The following is an 18,679-nucleotide window of genomic DNA, read 5'->3' on the forward strand; positions in this document are numbered from 1 at the left end:
TTGTCGTGCATTTATTACCGGAGCAATGTACTATATATATATATATATATATATTAGTGCTGTCAAAGTTAAAGCGTAAACTAATTAATTAATCACAAAAAATTATCGCATTAATCATTGCGTTACCACAGATTAATCACGCTATTAATTTTGACCGCAGATGATCCTTCTTAGCAGACAGCGGATGGTTACGTTAAAGATAGCTGTTCGAGTTTGAGCAATAAACATAATTACATGCATTAAAGTAAACATTTAATAAATGTTTACATATGCAGTAGGTCATTTTTTCCCATTTTAAATCATGTAAATAATTAATTGATTAGAAAAAGCAGGATGAGCGTGTGCAGTGATAAATAAATTTTTGAAGATGTCCTCATAACATTAAATGTCGAAAAAATTAACACATAACAGGTGGGCAAAATATGTTGGGGAAAAAAAAGCCTTTTTAAGTCAGTGATTAATCATGATTAATCAAAATTCTAAGATGTGATTAATCTGATTAAAAAATTTAATCGTTTGACAGCTCTATTGTATATATATGTATAATGGCATGTCAATGTAGCAAATTAATTTGCGATACGAGTGTCTTGAGTAGTTTTCTCGTAGATTGTCGTGGACCTGACCAAATACCGTGGACAGCACGTGTGACATCGTGATAAAATGTCACTACACATGGCATCGATGAGATCGATGCAAAAAAAAAAAAAAGATGCATTATTTGTAGTTATAGAGTATTTTTGCCCCAATGAAGTGAAGTTGGATGTTTTTTTTCCCGCGACCCAGTTACATCATAGTAGTTGGAAATCAAGTGTATTAGTTGAAAACGAGGGTCGGCTCTAATGAGGTGGCAAATGACATTTGACTAACCATAGCAAACCCTGACGACCTTTCACAGAAACCATATTGAAAAGTGCTCACTTTTTTTTTTTTTTTTTACATAACATGTCTCCCATTCCTGCTAAGTGAGCCGGGAAGATTAAAGTTGGTTGGGGAGGGGGTCTTGTTGGCAGAGGTGTCATCGTCAATTGTGCTTATGCCTGATTTTTCTCACCAGCGCACCACCCCTCAGAAGAAGACACACAAACAGACAGACTGTGGTGTCACCATTCCTGTTCCTCTGTGCGACCCCCCACCACCACCACCACCACCAGCCTTTCTTCATTCTGGCCCCTCCCCTCCCAACGCAAGCCTGTGATGTGACTGTGTCAGATAATGAGGTGAGAACTTTATTGCGGCCCTCCGTGATCCTGGCACCAGTCTGTGAGGATGACAGCGGGCCCAGCGCATCAACCCCCCCCGCCCCCCATGGTCTCCATGTAATGGTGCAGGGCGCCACCTTATGGCCAGCACTGGAACTAAAGAGTTTCCCAAGTGTCCTATGGAAATGTGAGCATGTATTCCAGTGAAGTGTGATGTTCCCTCTAGTGGTAGACAGAAGAATCACTGCCCTAGTACAGTTCTGTTGTATTTAACTTTTTTTTTTTTTTTTTTTACATTTAATCTTTTAGAACTGTATTTTTATTTGATTTTTTTACATTTATATTTAGGTGACATACCTACATATTAGTTAGCATTTTGGTGCTGTTATTAAGGTCCAGTAAACTCTTTGTGCATGATGCATGTCAACTAGTTAGTTGCTAGTTAATTTGTTAACTGGTTACGTCACTAGTTAACTACTTGATTGTGTACTAGTTGGGGCTGCTCGATTATTGAAAAAATATTAGTTGCGATTAATTCGGTAATAATTGAAATCACAATTAATCAAACGAGTTTATATTTTTGGGTACAAAACAAGAAAATGTTTAAACATTTAAATAATACAAAATTATTTATTATTATTATTATTATTATTATTATTATTATTATTATTATTATTATTATTATTATTATTATTATATTTTTTATTTTATTTTTATAAGTTTCAAATGAAATTCTTTGAAACACTAATTATGAAAGTTTCTTTTGGACCAAACAAAATTTATAAAAATTAGTTTTTATAATAAAAAAAAAAAAAAGGTACAAATGTGTAAATTCAGGTAAGGTTTCCTTGTATAAACAAATATTGTGCATTGCATACGCATTGCTGTACACTTATAAATTGCCATCGAGCTGTTGTAACATTTAAATTATTTCAACTTATAATCTTACTTTTTTACGATGATGGCAATTTTGTAATCGTTTAATGTAATAGTTTGAAATTGTAATTCAATTTTGATTAATTGCACAGCCCTAGTACTAGTAGGCCAGTACTAGTAATAGCATTAGTAATGGGGGAAAAAAGTTACTTGCAATGCAATCGTTCTACTAGTTCGCTGAATTGGCTTACAAGTGAGTACAAACAGCATGTACTAGTTCCCTCTTTGTCCTCACTAGCATTTTGCGAACATTTATTCAATATCCTTGATGAGGCTACTAGTATGTGACATATGCCTAATAGTTGGGCCGAGTAGTGTACAGCACAGTAGTTCACAAGTAAGGTTTAATTGCACACTAGTAGGCCAAAATTGGCAGTAGTAAACAAACATCACTAGGATTACTAGTACTGGTGCCCAGAATTGTCATACGAGTGAGGGCAAAACATCTGCATACTACAATGAGGGAAGTGGTAGATGTTTAACTAGTAGGATTTTATAGCATTAATAGGAGTACTAGTAGCACACAATTGTCAACTAGTTCACAATTTCACCTCAAAGTTTTGTCTTACTAGTGAGGGCAAAACATCTGCATACTAATTGCACAACGAGGGAAGTGATAGATGTTTTACTACTAGGATTTTACATCATTAATCAGAGTAGTAGTAGTAGCCCACAATTGTCAACTAGTTCACAATTCACCTCAAAGTTTTGTCTTACTAGTCAGGGCAAAACATCTGCATTCTCCTTGCACAACGAGGGAAGCGGTAGATGTTTAACTAGTAAGATTTTATAGCATTAATAGGAGTACTAGTAGCACACAATTGTCAACTAGTTCACAATTTCACCTCAAAATTTTGTCTTACTAGTGAGGGCAAAACATCTGCAAACTCCTTGCACAACGAGGCAAGTGGTAGATGTTTAACTAGTAGGATTTTAGAGCATTAATAGGAGTACTAGTAGCACACAATTGTCAACTAGTTCACAATTTCACCTCAAAATTTTGTCTTACTAGTGAAGACAAGTACTAGTAGCACACAATTAACTAGTTCACAATTTCACCTCAAAGTTTTGTCTTACTAGTGAGGGAAAAACATCTGCAAACTCCTTGCACAACGAGGCAAGTGGTAGATGTTTAACTAGTAAGATTTTATAGCATTAAAAGGAGTACTAGTAGCACACAATTGTCAACTAGTTCACAATTTCACCTCAAAGTTTTGTCTTACAAGTGAGGGCAAAACATCTGCAAACTCCTTGCACAACGAGGCAAGTGGTAGATGTTTAACTAGTAGGATTTTATAGCATTAATAGGAGTACTAGTAGCACACAATGGTCAACTAGTTCACAATTTCACCTCAAAATTTTGTCTTACTAGTGAAGACAAAACATCTGCATACTCCTTGCACAACGAGGGAAGTGGTAGACGTTTAACTAGTAGGATTTTATATCATTAATAGTACTAGTAGTAAGTACGAAGAGCGTACTAGTCCACACGGACATGAAGCTAAATCCGGAGAAGATGGACTCAATCAATGACGGAAGCAACTTAGCGCACTTCAAAGTGAGACGTGAAGGGGGTGGACTTGCGCATGAGGGAGAATGACAATGCCTGCTGGGCCTGAGCGACATGCCGCTAACGCAAAGATACAAAAGGGGCCCGCCGCTTGCTCCCGCGCTGACCAACGAGGGCTCGTTTAAGAGCGTGGATATACATACAGGAAGCCCACGGCCTAACTCCATTCTATACAAATGACCAGGGGAGACAGAAAGGGCAATGCGCCACACAGACAGACAGACAGACAGACATACTGCCCTGTCTGACTATTGAAGCGTTTATTGATAAGAAAGACCACATCAAAACACTTATCATGGCCTTATCATGTGGATTTTAATCAGTGGCGGGCGGTGCGTAGCAAGGGCCCTTAATCCATCCCTTAATACCACCTAGCCACGAGTAATCAACGCCCACTCGGAAAATGGGCTTTGTGACAAATCGGAGAGAAAAAAACTTGTTTGAAATTCATGCAGATAGGAGACTTTTTTTTTTTTTTTTTTTTGGTATTTCGGCCAGTATTATACTGTACTGTAATTGCCTATAAATGCCTCAAGATGGCAGTAACTGTATACTTGCTTTGGAGTGCCAAAGAATAATGCACCAAGTTGCCACCAGAGGGAGCCAAAAGCGATTTGTAAATGGCCAGCCACAACTACGTTCTTTATAAAACCCAACAATACTATTCATCCAACCATTTTCTTGACCGCTTATTCCTCACAAGGGTTGCAGGGGGTGCTGGAGCCTATCACAGCTGGCTATGGGCAGGGTACACCCTGGACTGGTTGCCAACCAATCACAGGGCACACAGAGACAAACAAACATCCATCCAAACTCACAAGCACACTGAGGGACAATTTGGAGCGCCCAATTAACCTGCCATGCATGTCTTTGGAATGTGGGAGGAGACCGGAATACCTGGAGAAGACCCACACAGGCATGGGGAGAACATGCAAACTCCACCCAGGAAGGCCGAAGCCTGGGCTCGAACCCGAGTCCTCAGTACTGAGAGGCGGACGTGCTAACCAGTCATTCACCGTGCCGCCCAAAAATAAAATAAATAAATAAATAAAAATATTAACAGTATACAAATGTGCCACATCTCAAACAGTAGAATATATGGGAAATAAAAATAAATAATAAAATAATAAAATAGCAATAAAAAGCAATAATAAAGTAAAATAAAAATAAAAAATACATCATACTCATCAGAAATGCTTTTCATTAAAATAATGTATGATTTAATATTAGATTGGCATATCTGATTGAGAATAAATGAATACAATTTCATGGGACAAATACACCTGAATTAGAATGGACTGCTGCCAGCATGTTGTGACGAAATGTGCTAAATTGAAGTAAGTGCAAGGAGCAATCCAGCGTTATGATTTGCGTTTGATTATGATTTTCATATTACCCCCAGCGGGCGGTGAAAGGGCCTGCCGAGGTGAGGTGGCCCACCTCTCATTTCCTCTGGTGGGCCCTTGTTATTCTACAAGTCTTTTGTGGAGGTTGGCCAAGTGGTGCGGACAGAAGAGGGTGGTGACGCTTGACATAGGCGCGTCGAAAACAAACAAACAAACAAACAAACAAACAAAACAAAACAAAGAGGGCTAATCCCTGCTGATAAATACACGGTGTCGCAAATTTCTCATTTGAAAGCACAGACGGAATCAAAAACAATTTTGCGCACCCGATAGGAAATCATGTCAAGGGAATTCAACTCTGAATCAGGATCTGATTCTGATTCTGAAAACACCTGACAGACACATTGCCCTAGTGGGCTGGAGGCATTGCTGAAGGGTTGGAGAGGATACAGAAAAAATGTGAATGGGCACGGACAGGTATATGAAGGACCCACAATGCCACCTGTATGTCATAATGAGAAGTGAAGCCGCCAGCGGCCATCTTGCGTTGCCACTCGCTAAGTGTGCCTAACTTGAATACATTGATTTCTCAACTATGCTTTCACATTATTTTTGCCTCTACGGCAAAAATGCCCACCGTGTGGCATACGGTTATACCAGTAAAGTTTGGGAGAAGCACCACATGCACATTTCATCCATTAATAGAATGTGATAATAAATGTTCTATTATAATAAGGTGCGTATGTCCCCAAGTTTTTATTTATTCAAAGATTTGCCTGCATCATGTTTTCAGGACCATCTGCATTTAAAAGAAAGTCCATCATGAGCAAATTTGTTGCAAAATGTAAGCCTCATCTTTGTAAGTCGTGATTCACATTATAGATTGGCGTAAATCATGCACTGATAACAGCGCTTTCAGCCAAAATCAGACAGAAGACGTCAGTAACAGCGGCAACGTAAGATGGCCCTTGACGCTCGATTAAAACGAAGTATCTTGAATAAATTTAGAATAATTTTATATTTACTCTACTCGCCTTTATTTATAGGACTGTACCTAGATAAAAATCGAACATAAAACAAATCTAAACTAAAAACTAAACTAAACTATCCAACTAAAATAGCAATGTTTAAAAACAGCATAATAAACAATCATAAATATAAATAAACAAATATTAATTTTAATTTACAATTACATGTATTTAGTTGTGTATTTAGAAAATATTAAATTAATGTAATGAAAAATACATGTCAACCGGAACTATGGAGTACATGTCCTTTTTGGGGATTATTACTCGAGTGACACATGCGCGTGGGGGATTTCCGTGCTTTTAAGCGGTCGTTCGTGATACAGAACCGTAGTTACATTCGTAACTTTCGTTAAAATAAACCGCAAACTGTGACGCAGACGTTGCCGCATGGCGCCCTCTAGTGTACTATTGATGCAACTTCGTCTCAGCTGATGAGTGACGTCACTACCGCAGTAGGATCCGCCTTGGCCAGCGGGCTCCACAAATAGATAGCCTGATGTCTTCGTCTTCTTCTTCAGCCGTGTAAACAAAGCTTTCGGGAAACCAAAAAAAAAATTGGTTTACGTTCGTCTTTTAAGGCCAAATGATCAAGTTATGGGCACGATGATTAAAAAGGACAACAGGCTGACAAGTTCGCAAAGCTTCTCGTGCGTCGGCTTTGCGGGTTTATTTAGCAAAAGCGCCACGTCGCCTTTGGAAGTGGTGAAGATTAAAAGTCAGGTGGGAACATTTCACTGTAAAAAAGGCTTCGGGCAAACTTTTCTCCTCATCTACCACAATGAGGGACTCAAAGGCTTTTGGAAGGGGAATTTCGTCTCTTGTCTTCGCTTGTTCCCCTACACAGCAGTCCACCTGACAATCTACAGAAAGTAAGTTAAAGTCCGTACATTTTAAATGGCGTTTACACGACAAGTTTTAGGTCAGAGGCAACTGTGAAGCTTTTATATAATCTATACGATTGGTGGAAAGTACAATCTTTAATAAACGTTGCGTTTAAGTGGATAAAATAGATTGTTTTTTCCACGTAGAAGTAGTTTATGTGCTACTTCCTGTTTTCCGAGCTCCTGTTTTTTTCCTAGCCAATCAGAGGGCTTTATTTTCTCAGTCGATATTTAACGGCAAACGGGACAGTAATTTTTCCCTGAGTTTTGGTTGGCAGGTGTTTGTTGTTGGAAAAGAAAAGAATGACCATTACTAGTTAATTTTTGACGAATCGACCATTTTAATTAATAGGCAAATTTAGTATTTGATACGATGGGAAACAGCATTTGTTGTTTAAAGCAGCCTTTGGGTCTTGTGATTGATTTGTTCTCTGAACATGAGTAAGAACTGTTGTAACAATGGTTTTCTTTTTTGCTTTCTTTAAAAAAAAAACGGGAAAAAATATTCAGAAAAACAGGAGGAAAAAATATTTACAAAAAAAACAGAAAAATAATTATTCCAAAAAATAGAAAAGAAAAAATATAATATATATATATATATATATATATATATATATATATATACATGCACACACACCCACACACACCAAAAAACAGAGCACCAACTTCTCTTTTTCAGAGAATTTTCTTATTTTTTTCTTATTTTTTTTAAATAATATTTTTATTTAAAAAAAAATTCAGAAAAACAGGGGAAAAAAACTCCCCCAAAAATTTAGTCAGAAAAACAGGGTTGTTGTTTTTTTTGTTTTGTTTTGTACACTTCCGTAGGAAAGTAAAACGGCATTTGAACCCTCTCATGTGTAGTGTCACCTGAGAGGTCAAACCTTGGGCAAAATGGGTTTAACAAGTATGTGTTGGGTTACTATCGGACAAAACGTGATGTATTGACAACCTTCTGTTTGATAAATAAACACTACGGTGTGGGGATAAATAAGTAGTGGTTGCTGTTATTTGTAAAGTGCAGTGCAAATAGCACACCTGTCAGCTCGGGACACGTGATAATGCAAAATAACCAAGTACACAGAGTTTCAGGAAAACAAAGCGCTAAGTTCCCTGTTCTGCACACATTGTTAGTTATTGTTTGTTATTGGAGTTATTGTTTTACTCTGTGGTGATATATTATTCGGGCTTTTTTCCACAATTTAGAAACATTTTCCAAGTGTTCTAATAACAGATCTGTGACGTGTCAAATTCAAAAATACCACAAGGATCAATAATTATATAGTACACTATAGGAGTGTGACGATATATCGATAAATTGTGACACTGTGTCTCCCAATAGATTATGGATACATCTACGCAAGTATCGTGATATTTGTGGTATATATGCAGCCACTATAACAGCTCCATTGTTCATGACTTATTGAGCAATTACTTGGCGGGCCACTAGGGGGAGTGCCTCATAAGCGTGGCAGGGAAATGGACGCAAGTCTCTTTTTTTTGGCAAAGAAGACTTATCAGCTTAGTTTTTATTATTATTATTATTGTTTTTATTATTATTTATTTATTATTATTATTTTTTACTAGTATTCATTTTTATTTATTATTATTATATATTATTTATTTTTATTTATTTTATTTATATTCTTATATACATTATATATATTTATATATATTATGTATTTATATTATATTCATGTTATTTTTATTATATTATGAATTTTTTGTAATTTTTTTTTTTTTTTATTGATCTTTATTTGATTTTTTTTTCTTTTATTGGATGGCAATGGACGGCAGACTCATCAGCTTAGTTTTTTTTTAATTATGATTTTATTATCATTTTATTATTTATTATTTATTTTTATTTATTAGTATTATTTTATTTATATATTTGTATATATTTGTATATATATATATATATATATATATATATATATTTATTTATTTATTTATTTATTTTTTTGATTATTTTATTTTTATTGAATGAAATGGACGGAAGTCTTCAGGCAAAGAAGACTCACTCATCAGCTTAGTTTTTTTTTATTTTTATATTATTATATATTATTTATTTTTATTTATTATTATTATTATTATTATTCATCCATCCATTTTCTTAACCGCTTGCTCCTCACAAGGGTCGCGGGGGTGCTGGAGCCTATCCCAGCTGGGTTCGAGCAGTAGGCGGGGACCCTGAACTGGTTTCCAGCCAATTGTATTATTATTATTATTTTATTTATATTTTTATATGATATATATTTATATATTATGTATTTATATTATATTTAAATTTTTAATTATTATGAATTATTTTTATTTTTTTTATTCATTACTTATTATTTATTGATCTTTATTTGATTATTTTATTTGTATTCATTATTTATTTATATTATTATTACTATTTTATAATCAGTTTTATCGTGGATTATCGATAAGGATTTTTGGTTGTCAAGCCTCAATTTGTGCCCAGGATAGTCCACCTCCACATGGACGAAGTGGGCTTCATCTCCCAGGCGAGGGCCATCGTCGCCGGCGGTCTGGCGGGCGTGGCCGCCGCCCTGGCCACGTACCCCCTGGAGGTGGCCGAGACCAGACTGATCGTCCAGAACGGCAGGGAGCCGTCGTACGTCGGCCTCGTTCACGCGCTGGCCAAAATCCGCAGCACCGAAGGCCTGCTCGCTCTCTACCGGGGATTTTCACTCACTGTCTTAGGTACTCAAACGAGCAGGAAAATGAATGAATATCATTTCCCATTTGTGCTGCATGCTGTGTGTTTTTCTAGGTGCGTTTCCCTTCTCTGTGGGCTGCTACGTGGTGTACAGCAACGTGGACAAAGTGTGGGGGGAGCCTCCTTTCCGCCTGTCACCGCTGCAGAACTTCATCAACGGCTGCCTGGCAGCCGGACTGGCGCAAACGCTCTCGTACCCTTTTGAGACTGTCAAGCGCAAGATGCAAGTGAGTCACTCCAACATGTTTTTTCCGTGTGATTTCATGTTTTTGGGGGCATTGTGTGTTGTGATCCATTGAATTAAAAGAATCATCTCAAACCTTTTTAGAGACTCGAAACAAGACAGCTTTTATTCTTTAAAAAAACAACAACAACAAAAGCTTTATATTATTGTAAGCAACTGTAACATTTTATACAATATGAACATCAACACTGCACTTAAATATTGGAAATTTAAAATAAAAGTACTTAAATGGCAATTCTATTGAAATATTTGCACATAAGTAAATATAGGTTTGAAAACAGACTTTTCTAAAAGATAAGAGATAAAATCCATCTGTACTGTAGCAGATTTTGTACTGGATTCATTTTTTTAAAACTCATTTGATGAGCATGCCACTAGAGGGAGCTTGTGTACCACACCAATCTCATCACTTGGTACTCCAGCAAGGTTATTTTAGTGAACTACAATTAACGGGGAAAAAACTAAAATAAAATAAAATAAACAATTTTGTTCATTAAATAAAATAAAAACGAAAACTAACTGAAACTACATTTTATGTTTACAATACTTACTCTACAGTAATTACAGCAAAAATGTCCTTCGTTTTCGTCTTTGGTAATTAATTTAATGCATGAGCCTTTGAGGATGATTTTAAATGTGATTTTTAACTATATTTATTTCGATATTAACTGTTATAAAGCTGTTTGAAAGTGTGTCACACATCTAGCAGCAGCCAATAGAAAAGCACCTTCAGATGATATCACATCCGTGGTGTTTTTTTACATATGGCGCACAAGTATTATACATAAAAAAAAAAAAACTAAACTAAAATTAATACTGAAACTAACTAAAACAAAGCATTTATTAAATAACTAAAACTAATAAAAAACTAATAGAACCACCATGAAAACTAATTATATTTAAAAAACAAAACTCAAAACTAACTAAAATGAAAAATTCCTAAACTATAACAATAATAATAATAATAATAATAATAATAATAATAATTATTATTATTATTATTATTATTATTATTATTATTATTATTATTATTATTTATAAGCGGTCAAGAAAATGGATGGATGGATGGATTAATGATAGTTTTGGAATTTTTTATTTTTCCAAAATAATAACCCTTTACGACAGGACAAAATCCACCCCTTTTGCCCCTTTTATAGAAGGTAAACAATATATGGAAATGGAAGTATAAATAGTTTAAAATTAAAAACAAAAAAAAACAAAAAAAAACTGTTCACTGTGATCTTAAAACTCAATTTAAAAAAAATAGTAAGATAGATAGAAGTGGCTACATATTAAAGGGATACTTCACTTATTTAGCCCATTATACCAATAAAAAGTTAATATTTTGTCTATAATTTAATTTTATACTTTATCATTATTTTTCACGTACAATTAATACTTTTAAAAAACTATTTTGCCACTTGTTGACTGAAAAATGACATCACGTGCTCAGGTAACGACCAATCACAGCTCACCTGTTTTCTAAGGTTTGGTCATGTGACATTCACAAGCTGAGCTGTGATTGGTTACCCGAGCCCTGAGCACATTGTTGATTTCATTTTCAGTTGACTGCAAGTTGCAATATGTTTTTTTTTTTTAAAGGTACTAATTGCACATGAAAAAATAATGAAAAATATCAAATTTATTATAGACAAAATATTAACGTTTGACTGCCAAAAATGGCTAAATAAGTAAAGTATCCCTTTAAATTGTGTATTAACATCTATATTCCACAAGGGGGCAGCACAAAGATTTATTATATCTTTTTTTTATGGGCCAACGCTTAAGAAATGACATTAAGTCGTCAGTGTACAGATTGTATCCCTTAGAAATAACTCAGCACATAATATGCAAACTTCTCGACAACAAAAGTGAGAACACCCCAAACTGAAGCTATTCAAATTAGGCCCAATTAGCCATTTTCATGTGAGTGTGCAGGTGTGTTCAATTTGTCACACACTCACCACTGGAAGTTCAATCTGACACCTGAAGAGATTGGATGGATGGCGTTCACTGTTCTTGTTTGCAAGGACACAAGGGGGAAACAATGGCGGCCCCCGGGACGAAATCCTAACATCTATGTGCTCGCCACTATTCTTATTAGCTGCCAGCAGCTGGGAATGCGAATGCAGCAGCAGCAGCTTGAGATAAAAACGTCTAAAGATAGCCGCTGGCTATCAGCGATCGCGGCCAGCCTCTCCACTTTTATGCGCCCGACTCTGCAAACGCTGCACGTGCCGTGCAAAAAAGGGGTATCAAACACATTTGCAAACATTGTTTGAGCATTTATCCTCCAGTATCAAGTCAATGTACTCAGTGCAATCTTTGTCCTCACCAGTGATACAATTTGCAACGCATTTGTTGAACTGCTGTGTTTGTTTTTTCACTACTAGCGCCACTTTTGGCCTACTAGTACACAATTAAATCACACTAGCAAACTACTGTGTTGCACTAATAAATAGGGATGTAACGATAAGCACAATGTCGTGATATCGTGAAAATAAAACGATAACAATAACGTCGTCGTCATGTTCACGATATTTAAATGCAACACATCTGTTAAAAAAAAGGTTAGGTTGATTTCCTTTTGTGCAGTTCTAGCGCCCTCTTGTGTCTGTTTTTTTAGTGCAATTTAATTTTCATGAGGGATGTTTTGGCCCCTCTATGTTGAAAATCGATAGTAATTGTCAGATGAAGGGGAACGTGATAATGTGGAGGAATATGTGTGCGTGCATTAACAACAAAACATAATAATAATAATAATAATAATAATGATATAACATTGATGTTACGTACAAAAGTACAATATTGTGCTTTATTTTTGTGTCTGAGCTTTTTTTTTTTTTTATTAATTTTTTTTTCACAGTGTTGTGACCTTTTTTTTTTTAAATATTGCCAACCTCCCCACAATATCGTATCGTGAGCTTCAATCGTGATATCGTTTGGATATCGTTACATCCCTACTAATAACATGACTAGGCCCTGACAAGTTGTACTTTGCACAGTCAGGTACAGATTTACAGGGTTTTTCCTGGCTCAAACTGAGGCCGACGTGGTCTCACCCTGACTATGATGGGTGACTACCGATACCAGGTACCAATGCCAATACCAGTCTTATTTTAAAAAAGGTCACAATATTGTACAAAAATCAGCTCATAAGTTGAAAAAAAACCACACAATATTGTGCTTTTGTACATTACAGCAATGAAAAATTAGTCAGTTGTTTGATTTTATAAACTGTGACACCTTTTTTTTGTGTAACATTGCAAAAGTAAATAAATAAAATGACTTAACTATAAAATCCAATTAAATCAATATAAATATTCCTCAGACATTGTGTGCTTCAAAAAGTCGAAACAAAATATGCTTTAAAATGTTAAAATTGAAGATCTGGTCCACATTTTTCATAGAAACGTATGCAAAAGTGAGTCTTCCACAAGTCAAAGTAAGCTGATGAGTCTTCTTCACCTGAAGACTTTTGCCCACCACCCTTATGATGAGCTCCCCCTAGCGGCCCGCCAAGTAATTGCTCAATAAGTAATAATAAACAATAGAGCCGTTATAGTGGCTGTATATTAACTACAAATATCACAATACTTGCGCAGGTGTATCGATAATCTATCGAGAGACAAAGTATCAGGATTTATTGCGATATCGATATATATCGTCACACTCCTAACCTAACCATGACGTGCATGTGTTCTGTAAATTCAACAGACTCACTTTCATTTTTTTTTTTTTTTTTTTTTTTTTTTTTTACAGGCAATATAATAATTCCATGTTTCAAGAATAATCGTTTCAATAAGAATATGACTATTATCATGTTGCATTCATTCATTATCAGTCACTTAGGCAAATAAAATGGAGGTGGCTTCCTCTGAATTTTGTACACAGGAAAAACCCTGCATATAACTACAATGCAAATACAAAAATAAACAATACAGTTACTGTAAGTGCATGCGAATTGTAAAAAAAAAAAAATGTGTAGAAATGGAATGGATGGATAATGGCAGGCGGCTGTGTATTTTTAAAGTGATACTTGACTCATTGAGCCTTTTTCAGCAGTAAAAGGTTAATATTTTGTCTACAGTTTAACGTAGTGATCCATTATTTTTCATGTACGATAAAAACCTTTAAAAAGTAATTTTTCTACTTGCTGTCGACTGATGATGACAACACCTGTGCTGAGGAAGTAGGTAACGACCAATCATGGCTCAGTTTACTGACCAAACCCAGAAAACAGGTGAGCCATGATTGGTCGTTACCTTCTTCCTCAGCACAGGTGATGTCATCGTCAGTCGACAGCAAGTAGAAAAATTACTTTTTAAAGGTACATGAAAATAATGAAGCATTCAATTTCATTCTGGATAAAAATATGAACTTTTCACTGCTGAAAATTGTTCAGTGAATCAAGTATCCGTTTAATATTCATTTCTCAGGCCCTCAGCTTGTAAACATTCATCCAAGCGTTTGTTCCCCCCGAATCCCGAGTGACAGTTTACGACGTTGGCGCGTTCCGACTCATTTGCCTGCTTCTTAATGAAAATGAACTTGTTTCTCATGTCGGTTAATGACCTCCGACGGGGGAGGTAAGATCATAACGTTTCGCCAGCTATTAATAAAAAAAATTAAATAAAAAAAAAAGCTCCTTTTCTAGGTTCAAGAGGGTTAACGGCTTGGAGATTTTCCACAGCGATGGAAGCAAATGAAGCGTTGGAATGGATTGTGACCCTCTGAAACATTATTGCGGGCATATTTCCAAGCAGGAAGTCGTCGTATTGGAGCCTAAACACGAGGCTGCTTCTGTCTTGGCAGGCGCAGAGTTCCCGGCTGCCGCATTTCGGTGGCGTTGACGTGCATTTTGGCGGCGTGGCGGACTGTTTCGTACAGGTGGTCAAGAATAAGGGCGTCCTCGCACTCTGGAGCGGCCTTACCGCAAATACCATCAAGGTACAGTCACACAAAGGACTGATTAATATACCAATGCCAACTTCATTGACCGATATTAGCGATTTTGGCAAAAATCGGCACATTGTTGTTATGCATTTATTAGGGGTGTCAGGTGATTAATTAAAATGTTCCATCGTAATTAATTGCATGACTTCAATTGTTGACTCACAATTAATCGCAAATTTTATATCTGTTAAAATGTACAATTAATTTTGTATTATTTGGTTGTTTGAGTTTCTTTATTTTATTGATTTCTTTTTTAATATCTTATTTTCTTTTTTTAATTTCATCATATATTTTCTGTATTTAACCTGTACTTATTGTTTTTAGTTTACTGTTTTATTATTATTTTTCATTTTTTATCTTGTTTTTTTTTTTGCTTATATTTATTATTATTATTTTTTAACTTCTATTTTTATGTTTTAGTTAGATATATCTTTATATTGTATATTCTATCTTATCTTATGTATCTTATTTTGTTTTTAATTAATAGGAGTGTCAGGCGATTAAAATTTTTAATTGTAATTAATCGCATGACTTCAATAGTTAACTCACAATTAATCACAAATTTTGGATCTGTTTAAACGTACAATTAATTTTTGTTTGTCTTATTTGGCTGTTTGATTTTTTTTAATTAATATCCTATTTTCTTTTTTAACTTCATCTTATATTTTCTGTATTTTATATTTTTATTTTATTTTATTATTTAATTTTACCTGTATTTTATTTTTTTTAGTTTTACTGTTTTATTGTTATTTTTCACTTTTTAACGAGTTTTATTTTGCGCTTGTATTTATTAAATTTAAATTTTTTAATTTTATTTTTAATTTATTGTAGTTTAACTTCTAACTGTATTTTTTATTTTTGTTTTAATTGGATATATCTTTATATTGTATGTTCTGTCTTGTTAGTTTATTATTTTATTTTTTTATAATTTTTTTTTTTATTTTGTTTTTAATTAATAGGAACTTAAAGAAATTAAAGGAACTTTAAATAAACTCAAAAGACTCATTTTGACACCCCTAGTATTTATACTTTTACACATTAGTACAGCATCACCTAAGACATAGATAATGACGTTCAAATATTCTCCCCAAAAAGTCATTTAAATCAATTTTCCTCTCTAGAATGAAGTGAAATACGAGAGCGCATTGAATTGTCCCTCTTGAATGCGCCCGTGCTGCTGAGCGTGAGCGTCCCATGAGGGAGATGAAAGGGTGCCACAGGAGGGAGGGGCCAGAGTGGCGGCATGAGAAACAATGTGAAGCGAGTAATTAATAGCAAGAATATCACGAGTGAGGTGGGCAAAGTCCGCCTGGGGAACGGCGTGCGCCACTCTCCGATTTCAGTCGCAAATGTCAAGGTGGCTGCATGTGCTTTCACAAACAAAAGTCAAAGTGGAGCTCATTTGTGAGAATATGTTGACCGGATGCGTCCAGTCTTGTCCTGTCCTATTTGACACTTGTCTATCTTGGCCTGTCCTGTTTTGCCCTGACCATCATCTTTTTGTCCTATTCTACATCTCACATTTTACATTGTGTTTTGTGTCCTGTCCTGTTCTGTCCTATTGGCTACTCGTCATTTCGTGCCCTGCCATGTCCTGTTCCATCCTCTCCAATTACTTGTGGCATCTTACCTTATCCTGTTCTACCCTACCCTACCCATTACCTTGCTTCCCCTATCCCGCCTTGTGCTGCTTTTCACTGTCCTGTTAGCGACTCATTGCATCCTGTTGTGTCCAGTGCAGTCCATATTTGCTACTCGTCGTCACATCGTCATACTCTGTCCTGTCCATTCCTGTCCTGTCCTATTTGCTACTTGGTATACCCTGCCTTGTCTTATTCTGTCTTGTCCTTTTCCTCTTTGCTTCTCGCCACATCCGACATTGTACTGTTCAATTCTGTCAGTCCTGTCCAGATTTGTCCTGTCCTGTTTATGACTCAGGACAATCCTGTCTTGTTCTCCTCTGTCCTATCCTGTTTACTTCCCAATCAATAGTAGAAAATCATAAACTCGTATGTCATATTACCCCGGGTTTTCACCGGTTGCGTGTGCGGTGCGGCTGCGGTGCGGTGCATCTTGACTGCGTGCTCCGGACGCGTCAATTTTTTGGCCAATCCACACCGGCTCCGCACAGCTGCGTTCCGGCAGCTCCGTCGCCGACCGCTTCCCGCCGTGTCTCGCATGACCGCGCGCGATCATGTGGCATTAAAAACGACGACTAACACACAGAAAGTCTGTGATCAACAGAGAAGCAGAAAGAGAGGTGGACTTTTATTATTTTGTGGCTTTCTACCTCTCCTCGTCCATGTTCGCTGGTGTCTAAACCGTGAATGAGCACCTCGCACGTTAACTCCAGGCCCGTCTACGCCCACATCACGTTTTGCTAGCATGCTTACGAAATAGGAGCTGGTGAGTGTTTTATCTTGAAAGGTAACCGGAAATTTATTTTGAAACTGCGTCGGTCTTCCTGTCCCGCTCGTTGTGTTTTGTGCTAGCTTGCCATTTGCCGGAGGCCTACCGCTGCGGCGTCCGGCAAAAATAGAAAATAGGCTATCCTTGCGGAAGGACTGCGGCACGCCGGAGCTGAGATGCAGTTGACACGCAACGCACACGTAAGAAGTGTAAACTGCACCATTCGAATTAATGGAATCTAATTGCTTGCGTCGCCGGAACGCACTGCAACCGCACCGCAACCGCATCCGGTGTAAACCCGGGGTTATTGTTATACGGTGTTATTATGTCCTGTTCTCTCCTTTTCCTCTGCCTGTCCGGGTATATAATGGCAACTTTGATTGCTGTCATTTGCAGATTGTGCCCTACTTCGGCCTCCTCTTTGCTTGCTTCGAGTTGTGCAAGCAGGTTTGCCTTTACCGCAACGGCTACATCGTGTCGCCGCTCAGCTACGCGCCGGCGCCCGGCGTGGACCAGAGCCTCGGGCCGGCCGAGCTGCAGGAGGTGAAGCGGTACTTGAGGAACAGGAGCAGCTTCGCCGAGGCCGGCCAGTCCACCATCGGGAACCGCTGGTGAAAAGCTCCACTAGGGGGAGGAAAAATGGCGAATATGCTTTGGCGGTGCTTGCAAAAAAACATGCCGAGTTCATAAGAGCTAACACAAAATGTGCCTTTACAGTCAATCCCTGTTTATTGCGGGGGTACGTTCAAGACCATCCTGTGATCAAAATCACCTATACAGTGTTCCCTCGTTTATGGCAGGTTCATCTTTCGTGGCCTTGCTGTTTCGGGGATTTTTTACAGCGTGCTTTTTTTTTGTAACATACTTTTTGGTTTGGCCGTATCTCTCGAACCCTACGTCCCACCGGGGACATACCGTGGATTCGTCTCGACGAGACCTTTCCAACAGTGTCTGTCCCGTCGCTCCACGACGTTGCATTCCGGAGATGAAAAATATATACTGTGCTGTATAACAAATTAAAAACACGTACTTTTAACGAAAAAAAAAAAACTATAAAAAAAAAAACAAATGATGAATGAAAAAGCATTCTTAATAAACTAAAAAATCATACTAAAACGAAAAAAACATATAATAAATAGATGTAAAACATGTCAATATATATATATATATATATATATATATATATATATATATATATATATATATATATATATATATATATATATATACTATGCTGTATACTGTAATTAAAAAAAAAAAATTAATGTAAATTAAAAAAACAACAATTTTGAATGAAAAACCATTTATAATAAAGTAAAAATCAGACTAAAACGAAAAAACGTATATAATAAACGGAAAAATATATATAACTGATTTTTTTTTTT

General features: G+C 36.4%; 1 protein-coding gene across 1 annotated transcript; it reads left to right on the forward strand.

Annotated features, from left to right (window-relative positions):
* Positions 1-6,540: 6,540 nt before the first annotated feature.
* On the forward strand, positions 6,541-18,172 carry slc25a43 (solute carrier family 25 member 43). Its single transcript, XM_077532136.1, has 5 exons — positions 6,541-6,948; positions 9,428-9,669; positions 9,740-9,912; positions 14,745-14,879; positions 17,691-18,172. The coding sequence occupies exons 1-5, from the start codon at positions 6,674-6,676 to the stop codon at positions 17,907-17,909; spliced, it is 1,044 nt and encodes a 347-aa protein (XP_077388262.1). The 5' UTR covers positions 6,541-6,673; the 3' UTR covers positions 17,910-18,172.
* Positions 18,173-18,679: the final 507 nt, after the last annotated feature.

This window comes from Festucalex cinctus, chromosome 9 (assembly GCF_051991245.1).
Source record: "Festucalex cinctus isolate MCC-2025b chromosome 9, RoL_Fcin_1.0, whole genome shotgun sequence".
Taxonomy (NCBI): domain Eukaryota; kingdom Metazoa; phylum Chordata; class Actinopteri; order Syngnathiformes; family Syngnathidae; genus Festucalex; species Festucalex cinctus.

Excerpts from the sequence above, each read along its gene's own strand:
- slc25a43 (XM_077532136.1), top strand. The coding sequence starts at position 6,674 with ATGGGCACGATGATTAAAAAGGACAACAGGCTGACAAGTTCGCAAAGC. Across the intron at positions 9,670-9,739 it reads ATTTTCACTCACTGTCTTAG|GTGCGTTTCCCTTCTCTGTG; the intron begins GTACTCAAACGA and ends GTGTTTTTCTAG. Across the intron at positions 14,880-17,690 it reads TTACCGCAAATACCATCAAG|ATTGTGCCCTACTTCGGCCT; the intron begins GTACAGTCACAC and ends TGTCATTTGCAG.